This window comes from Pelecanus crispus, chromosome 1 (assembly GCF_030463565.1).
Source record: "Pelecanus crispus isolate bPelCri1 chromosome 1, bPelCri1.pri, whole genome shotgun sequence".
NCBI classification, from domain to species: Eukaryota; Metazoa; Chordata; class Aves; order Pelecaniformes; family Pelecanidae; genus Pelecanus; species Pelecanus crispus.
The window spans coordinates 56,536,240-56,546,045 of NC_134643.1; the positions used below are offsets into that span (position 1 = coordinate 56,536,240).

General features: G+C 41.7%; 1 protein-coding gene across 1 annotated transcript in view; it reads right to left on the reverse strand.

Annotated features, from left to right (window-relative positions):
• The window catches only part of GUCY2C (guanylate cyclase 2C), a 47,074-nt gene extending 41,570 nt beyond the window's left edge, over positions 1 to 5,504 (reverse strand). Inside the window, exons 1-3 of the mRNA XM_075719943.1 lie at positions 5,294 to 5,504; positions 4,264 to 4,376; positions 2,875 to 2,942 (exon numbers count right to left, since the gene is read on the reverse strand). Of these exons, the coding sequence (XP_075576058.1) occupies positions 2,875 to 2,942; positions 4,264 to 4,376; positions 5,294 to 5,504 (392 nt within the window). The remainder of the gene's footprint in view (positions 1 to 2,874; positions 2,943 to 4,263; positions 4,377 to 5,293) is intronic.
• Positions 5,505 to 9,806: the final 4,302 nt, after the last annotated feature.

The window sequence follows — 9,806 nt, forward strand, 5'->3', positions numbered from 1 at the left end:
CTAAGTGGTATTTTATGATGGGGAATTTTGCCTGCAAAAACCATGGCCATTAGAGTTGTTGGCATTATTGTGACAAAAGTTTATTTTCCAGGTAAATCCCACTTACCAAATTACAGGGTTTATACTTGTTGCAACAGAAACAGACACAAATGCTTTAATAAGTAATGCCAGGGAGAGTATTTCACTAATGAAATGGACATTTTTCTGACTAGCATATAATGGAATGGAATGGAATGGAATGGAATGGAATGGAATGGAATGGAAAAGAAAAAAAAAAAGAAAAGAAAAGAAAAGAAAAGAAAAGAAAAGAAAAGAAAAGAAAAGAAAAGAAAAGAAAAGAAAAGAAAAGAAAAGAAAAGAAAAGAAAAGAAAAGAAAAGAAAAGAAAAGAAAAGAAAAGAAAAGAAAAGAAAAGAAAGGAAAGGAAAAGAAAAGAAAAGAAAAGAAAAGAAAAGAAAAGAAAAGAAAAGAAAAGAAAAGAAAAGAAAAGAAAAGAGAAAAGAAAAGAAAAGAAAAGAAAAGAAAAGAAAAGAAAAGAAAAGAAAAGAAAAGAAAAGAAAAGAAAAGAAAAGAAAAAAGAAAAGAAAAGAAAAGAAATAGAACAGAATAGGAGTCGAGTCGAGCTGAGTAGAATAAAATAGGATAGACTATTTCAGTTGGAAGGGACCTACAACAATCATCTAGTCCAACTGCCTGACCAATTCAGGGCTGAGCAAAAACTAAAGCATGTTATTAAGGGCATTGTCCAAATGCCTCTTAAACACTGACAGATTTGGGACATCCAACATCTCTCTAGGAAGCCTGTTCCAGTGTTTGACCACCCTCTCAGTAAAGAAATGCTTCCTAATGTCCAGACTAAACCTCCCCTGGCACAGCTTTGAACCATTCCCATGCATCCTATCACTGGATACCAGGGAGACAAGATCAGCACCTCCATCGCCACTTCCCCTCCTCAGGAAGCTGTAGAGAGCAATAAGGTCGCCCCTCAGCCTCCTTTCCTCCAAACTAGACAAGCCCGAAGTCCTTAGCCACTCCTCATAGGGCATGCCTTCCAGCCCTTTCACCAGCTTTGCTGCCCTCCTCTGGATGCATTTAGAGCATTCTTCACGTTCTTCACATTGTGTGGCCCAGAACTGCAGACAGTACTCAAGGTGAGGCTGCACCAGTGTTGAACACAGGAGGGTAATCACCTCTTTTGATCAGCTGGTTATGCTGTGTTTGATGCACCCCAGGATGCAGTTTGCCCTCTGGGCTGCCAGGGCACACTGCTGACTCTCGTTGAGCCAGCTGTCAACCAGCACCCCCAGATCGCTTTCTGCAGGGCTGCTCTCCAGCCGCTCCTCTCCCAATTTATACTTGTGCCCGGTGTTACACCATCCTAGGTGCAGAATCTGGCATTTAGACTTGTTAAATTTCATCCCGTTAATCATTGCCCAATGATTTCCTGAATTAGAGATGGTGAAGAAGTTGGAGGTAGACAGTTGGGCTAATCCCAAACCACACTTGTTACTTCCACCGTTCCGTTGCAACATCCCAGCAGCCACTGTGCTTATAGAGCTCTTGCAGTTAACACTCAGTGTTGCTTAATGTCCATTTGACAAGCCAAAGATGAAACCCGGAGAGCTGTGGCCAAGCGCAGGCAGCAGCCAGGCCACCGCAGGCCCTGCACAATCCAACCCTGCTGCCCATGGAGCACCCTCCCCACAAAGTGCTGTAAAGTAAGGCACTAGTTCTGATTTGCAAAGCTATTGCACCATGGGCAAAAGCCAGCTGCCTGTTTGTTAGTGTTTTTCATTGCTTTGCATAAACTTCTGCTATTCATACTTTTTATTGGTTTAACTGTGTCAGAGTCTGAGGAGAAGACTTTGGCATTATTTTGGGCAGCTCCATATCCAGCAGATAGAAAAGCAAACATAAAGTTAGGAGGCACAATTAATAAAATGGGGTACATTGCATATTTTACCATGGTCCTATACATATGTAAGACTTATTCTTTTGATTCTTCTATAAATCAATGACATGTGTTCACTAGCAACATTGTATTCACTTCTGGTCTTAAAGAAAAGTATAGAGCTAAAAGCAAATAAAGCTTGAGGTAAAAGTGTCTCAATCTTCCCAGTATCTCTCAGTGAAACCAAAAAGCTACGAAAGTTTAAAAAGGGAAGTGATTCGCATTGGTAACAATATGGATTTGTACATCATGGCTGATGGGGATTTTTAACTGATTTATGCTAGAAGTCTGCAGATTCAGCTTACACTTTTCCTAATATCTGAGAATGAACATATTAATGCATAATATAATATAGAATAGAATTATACACGTTCACGTATAATACAATAATAGAGAGAATCATTCTTCAGGAATGCTTCTTCAGGCAGAAGAGTTACGATTAAACTGGCTGCTCCCTATCTAAACTATCTAAACAGTCTTTACTGAAGATGGTTGGGAGTTTTGGATCTTCTCTTGACACATGTAACTCAGCCCCCCCTCAGTGACTGAACACCCACACAGAAGGACCCCTGTTGCTGCAGTACTGCAACATCTACCTGCCTCAAGCTAACATCTTTTTCCTGCTGCAGTCACTGAAGAGTTAACTCTTTTGAGCCCTTGATCAATCAAACAACTTACTGTCAGCAATTAGAAAAGTTTCCCTGCTAGCAATGGGATTTCATCAATGGGCTTTGGAAGGGGATTTTATTCTCCCTACCAAACATATTGCCTATGCATAAGAGTCTTACTGCCTTGACTGTAGACCTTGAGGTGTCTGATGTATCCTAAATCCCAATGTCTGCTAGCTTGCTGTACACAAAACAACTTTGTTCAGCAGTTGATATCTTTAGCATCACAATATTAGGGGGAAGAGGTGGTACTTACGAGACCATTTGGTAGGTGGCATAAGTGCAAGCGGGTCCTATGACAACACAGCCAAGAGTGCCATTATTCTGCAAGGGATCAGAAAGGGTCAGTAGTGGGGACAGTGCAGAGGACTGGCAGAGAGAGGAGGATGGGAGAATGAAGAAACTTTAGAATTTGATAAGGAGTCACAGAATTTACCCAGCAAAAGCAAGAACAGAGTAGCAAAGTAGCTACAGAAAGGTTAAAAGAACAAACCTAGAGTGAAGGAGGGAGGAATCACAGAAAGAAGAAAAGGCAGAGGACAGAATAGTGCCTGTGAGTATGACCTTCGTTAAGAGACAGACAACAAGTTAGGATTAAAATGTTGTAATTGTTTCAACTGCACATATGAAATTACACACCCCAGCAGTGCTTGCATTTGCAGAAGACAGAGGGGTTGGAATTACAAGATACTGTGTATCAGAAAAACAATTTGTTATGTGCATATGAAGCTTGTATGAAAAAGAAATCCTTCCATGACTACCACATAAGACCTGACCAGTAGCTTTGTGTGTCATGAGGGACTTCTTCTTAACAAAGACCATAGCATGTGCTCATATATTGGTAGATCTGAGAATTTGCATTGGATTGACAAAGCTTCACTCAGAGGTGATAGTTATTAGACATGAGAAAATCCACCAAAACACAGCTTTTTGTAAGGCACCAGTTCTAACTGAAGCTTTTCCCTATATTAGGGTAGTCACATAGTTTCTCTCACGTGACTTCTGTGTTTTCTAGTGAGAAGTGAGCACTTCATCTTTGCCCTCTGGGCATAGTCCCATACAAGTTTCTTTGGTATCAGTGCCAGCCTAATAATCTCTCTGCCTACATGTTCCCATCCTTGCACAGCTCTCTCCTTTGTGTATTTGTATAAACTGATGGTGAACCAGTTCAGGATCTGATCCAGTTGGAAATAGACCTTTTTTGCTCTGCTTGGGCTGTTTGAGTGCTTGGGTTTGTTGGGTTTTTCTTTTTTTTTTTTGGTTGGTTGGGTTTTTTTTTAATGGGTTGCTTTGGCTATGTGGCCACACAAAGAGCTGTGCAGATATAAAAAAGAGGACAACTTAAGCATAGGAAAAGGAGCCTGAAGCAGAAGGCTGCTTTAGCCAGCGCTGCCACCAAATGTCTAATGACAGCCTCTGGGAAGCATTCATAGAATCTCTCTCCAGTATTTGCCTGCTTGTCTTCACAAAATCTACAGGAACATCTTCTCTTTGAAAACTTCACTTCCCTGTCAAATTTGTTTGGAACTGAACAACGGGATCAAAAGGTAATAAGGAAAGACAGAGAGACACATGTGCACACACACGCAGAAATAAAAAAGTCTTGTCTTTTTCGGAAATCAACTTAAAGAAGCCTGCTACTCACAAAAATTTCCTTGATGAGCTCCACACCTTCACAGGTGCTGGTACGACAGCCTTGTGAGACATAGAGTGATGAGGTAAATCTGTGGAAGGTGGCATTGACTGTAACATTTACTCCTGTAACACAAACATAAAAGTAAACAGCATCATGAGTTGCAGATAACCACTAATACACTGTATCCCTCTTCTTCTGACACAGGTTTCAGCAGTCTCATGCTAGGATGTCTCCCACCAAAAAGCTTCTAGAAAGTCCACCTACCATTTAACCCCCACTACTTAGGATGACACTGTAAAATTTGTTCCAGTGTGGACTGCTGACTTTTTCTGCTGAGTGTTAGTACTTTCAGTGTTGGCCATTATTAGAGACATTTTTAAGGCTCTGTAGGAATTAACTGAGAGACTGCTTTCCGATAAAATGGGAGAAGATCTCTTCAACTAGAGGGCAGAAAGGGAACAGGTATCATTTCTTTGGAACCTCTTTTCCCCACGATATTCTAGAGAGTGAGAGTAGATTGGTGATATTGAAAGGAGAGATATCAAAATAAATAACAGCATCATCTGCAGTGACTCTAAATGAGGGAAAAACATACAGACTGCAGATCCTTCACACTTCAAGTCATAATGTGATCGGCAGATGGGGTCAGGAGGAAAATTATTTTCAGATAGTAGAGGCTAATCCAGCCAGGAGAGGAAGCAAGGGCATCCCAGTTTCTTCACTAGATGGATCACTGGTCTTGTCTGACCCAGTTCAGCAATTCCCATGTTCCCAATCCCAACTGAACATCTCCAGAAAAGCATGCAGAAAGTGTCTGCCCAAACACCATAAAAGCAAATGTGGTTCTGCCCATCTGTAGAGCACTTCTGTTTTTCCAGAGGGAGGTCATTATTTCCGTAAGATGCACATAAGGTGAACAGACAAGCAAAGAGCCTGTCTGAGGAGCAGTTTCCTGAAGGTCAGATGTGTAGAAAACTGTGGCACAAAGTCTGACAAGAAACCACAGCAGGAGAGGGATAACCAACACCCATTGCCTTACCTGTTATCTCGAATTCGTCTTGCACCCTTTTCAAGGCTTGGTTCACAGCTAATTCCAAATTTTCAGTAGTTGATGGGAAGTCCAAGTAATTCATGAGCATCACATTGATCACATAATTGTTGTTGCTACACTCATTTGAACCAACTTGCTGCAGCAGCTGGAGCGAGAAAAACAAAGGCCAAAGGGCCAGACCCAATATCTGTTGCTTCATTATTGCTCAGTTCAGACCCATTGTGTGTGCTCTCTCTTTTGTTTTTCTCTTCCAACCCTCTTTCCTTCAGATACTCTACATTGGTTTTGTTCCTGGATAGGACGAAAGAGATGTCCGCACTGTAGATTCAAAGACAGGCTGTATGATCCTTCTCTCAGGCACTTCCCTATCCCCTTCCCTGCCTTCTCCCCCACCTCTGCCCGCCCCTCTGGTGTACTAGGTGGCACTTCTGTTTGTGAAAAACTAGCAACAGCAAAACTCAGGAAATGAGAGAGGCTAAAGGTTGCTGTGAATGTTTGCTCATGGAAAGGCTGAGACTATAAAACTGAAGCATTACCTGAAACCTTGCCTGATAAGGGCACTAACAGGGATGAGCTGAGAGAAGGAAGGGGAGGGATCAAATGGACTGTAAAAAAGACTCTTTAAAATGGAAATAAAATAAAAGGTCCATTAAAGCCTAGAGGAAAACAGATGGTTGCTTCATGCTTGCATTGCCCTACATCTCTGGTTACATTGCCATGCCATCTTTGCTGGCTGGGCTTATAAATCAAGGGTATATTTTCTTCTGTGATGTGTTATCAATTTCAATCCTTTAGCTTTTACCATCGAAGCACTTTTTGTGTTGGCAAAAATGTCCGACTTGCAGTCCTCCAGACCAAAGTCTTTGTTTCTACTTACAGAGCAGGCTCAGCACAAAGCTTCTCCGCTCGTACTCACCCAGCATTGCACACCAAAGCGCCCCAGATCTGCCCCAGACACATTGCTCCAAGGCAGCCCAGGTCTCATTGCCCATTCCCACCTTGTCAGATGGCTCCTCAAATGGGGGCCCAACATATTCGTACTTTATGTGATGCAACCTCTTGCATCAGGTAAGTATTAGCAAAGCTGAAGGCCACATCTCAGACCAAAGCTAAATTATAAATGGCATCGCTAAAAGGCACACAGTAAAGGACACCACGGTATTGTTCCCGGGTAGGGCTCTTGGGCTTTACTGAGTATTTTTGCTGAGAAAGGTCTCAGTGAAGGTAGGTGGAATGAAGGGAAGACAAAAAAAAACCCACAAGCCTTATGGGTAAGTCTGGGCACGAAGGAGAACTGCAAGATAAAAGGAATCAACAGGCAAATTTAAATAAAGTACTGACTGTGATTGGTCTGAATTTGGGGTGTTTGTACACACCTACAGCAGCTTCTGTTTTTCTACTGAAACCTGGACTGAGGCTGTCAGATAATAAATTGGTTTACTTTTATTACCTTCCTGAAATAATTTTAAGACAAGCAAGGAAAATAATCAGCAACCATGTAAGTAACAGTGCTTCTGGTTGTCCTGGTTTTAGCTGGGATGGAGTTAATTTTCTTCCTGGTAGCTGGCATAGTGCTGTGGTTTGGATTTAGGATGAGAATAATGCTGATAACACACTGATGTTTTGGTTGTTGCTAAGTACTGCTTATGCTAGTCAAGGACTTTTCAGCTTCCCATGCTCTGCCAGGTACACAAGAAACTGAGAGGGGGCACAGTCAGAATAGTTGATCCAAACTGACCAAAGGGCTATTCCATACCATACGATGTCATGCTCAGTATCTAAGCTGCGGGGAGTTGGCTGGGGGGCAGCAATCACTGCTCAGGAGCTGGCTGGGTATCGGTCGGCAGGTGGTGAGCAATTGCATTGTGCATCACTTGCTTTGTATATTATTATTATTATTATATTTTTATCATTACTAATTTACTTTATTTCAATTATTAAACTGTTCTTATCTCAACCCAAGAGTGTTTCTCACTCTTACTCCTCCAATTCTCTCCCCCATCCCATCGGGGCAGAGGGAATGAGCGAGCGGCTGCGTGGTGCTTAGTTGCTGGCTGGCGTTAAACCACAACACTGGTATAAAACAGAACTGCAATTGCATGGTTTCTTTCAAAGCCTGTATTTAAAAGGTGTTGAATACACTTCAGAATATTTGCACAGACTTTTTACATGATCCTATTTTAATACCAAATTATTATTGCTTGAATCTTTCTTATACCAAACCACAGAGGAGACCATCAGCCAGCATTTAAGAGCAGACCTTGAACACCTCAGCATATCTAATTTAGCATTTGTAATTAGTAATACAGTAATTCTAAATTAGCAGTCTGCCATGTAAACATCTGGACTAGTAAGGCTGGCTAGAGTCACAGACTGAGAATGGAATATAGCTTTTCATGCTCAGATCATCTGCTCATCACTGCCCTGTTTTATGGGTATTTACAAAGTCCTTGAAACTTGTCCCATATAAGAGATTTGTCATTAACTTCAGCAGAGCAAGATTTGCATGTTTATATTCTTCTTAGCCTATCTGAGAGAAACAGCCAGTTTTACATTGCTGGTCACACAGGGAGTATGTAATGGCACTGAGGTCTCCCTGGTTTTCTATCTATTCATGTATTTATTTGGCTTTCATAGCAGCTTAAAAATGTCCTTTAGAAACAAAAGGTAAAATCAACTATAGCCTTAGCACAGTATTTCTTTTTACTCTCTCCCTTGCCCTCTGCTTTCACGGTGCCACAGGGGGTCCCCAGCCAGAACATGTTACACATGAGTTGTTGACCTCTCAACTTCTTAGTTGCCCGGTGTGTGTAGTCTCTCAGTACCAAGTCCCATGATTGGAGCACGCCTTGAGCATCGGGTGAGTGAGGAGGGAGTGAGGCAGGCGGCTGCAGGAGGGGTGAAGCAAGTGCTCCCTGGAACCAGCTGAACACCACACTTTCCCTTGTACCTTGGGGCTTTGCACATCAGACACAGTTGCCTGGCAGACTGGTCAGTAATATCTGCTTCATGGCGTAAGAGAGACAAATAAAAGCTGTGGCATCATGCTGTAAACATAAAAGTTACTAATACTATAGATGATCATGAGGGTGGAGAGAAGAAAAAGTAGACGAGTGAGTCATATGTGTAAAGCACAAAATTTGATGGGCCTGCCACAAGCAAAAGCAAAAACTTCTGTGTATTTGTGTTTGTTGCTGCCTGTGCCTGAGATCTTTAGTCCCCAGGGAATAGAAGAGGTGAGACATCAATGCCAGTCCATTCACAGTGCCCTGGCTGCAGAATGAAGCTAAGCTCCCAAGGATCCCAGTCAGCTTCATCTAATTCTTTTGTAATGTCTGATCTATAAGACCAAGATGTTACCAGAGACACAAACCAGACAGATACCCCAAAAAATCTTCCATTTCTCTTCAGGGCACTGTCTCTGCTATCTCAGTAACTTTTCTTCAACCATGAGCCAGCTCTCACACTTCAAAGATCAGTCAGGGAGGGATACAATTCAGAAACCTAGAAGTCAAATGATGTGTCAGAGGAAAGAAAAAAAAAAAAGCTTTTTGATTCCTACAGGCAACTGCAGCTTTAATTAGAAATACTGTCTTACAACAGAACTACAAGTAATAGGAGCATCCTGAAGGCAATGCAAATGACTCTGCCTTCCCCTGAAATAATGTGATGACATGAAGAAGCAGAGCAAGAAACTCAAACACCAAGAATATCCTGCCTAAGGTAACCTCTCCTGACACCCCCAGGATAAGCCATAAAATTTATCTCAAAAATGTGTTTAAAGCTCATCTTCTAGAACTACTTATTGTCTCTTAAGAGTCAAGGTTTAATCACCTTCTAAGGAATAAGGTGCTAAGAAACTGCATCTGACGTCCCCAGTGCATTTTTTCTAGCTGTGACTTCTAGATATCAGCTACCGTTATCATCCTGTCAGAAAAATAAGAAAGATCCCAGCATTAAATGTCTTCACTACGTGCAAGTACCTACCCAAAAAGTCGGTTCTTAGGTGTACATCAGTTTGAGTACCTCATCTTTGTAATCCTAGCATTATTAGCAGCTGATGGATGTCTCCCCTTGAATCATTGAATACAAAGCCTGTAATTCATCACTTATTCTGCCTTCGGAAGCACAGGGACAATTAAGATTCAGATAAGCAGGCCCTGTACTTATTTGAAGACAAAATTCAGTCCCTCGCCAACAACAATACCTGTGCATATATGGCATAGCTACAAAACACCGTAACAGGTCTCTGTGGGTGTTCTTATAATCTGCATTAGATTAGAAATACCAACTCAAATTAACTCACTGGAGAACTGTATGATTAGTTTTAGTGAAAAGTGATTTTTAGTGCCTGATTCTGCAGCACTATTTGTTTGTTCTGCCCTGTTCTGGTTTCAGCTGGGGTAGAGTTAGTTTTCTTCCTAGTAGCTGGTGTAGTGCTGTGTTTTGGATTTAGTATGAAAACAATGTGATAACATGCTGATGTGTGTTAGTTGTTGCT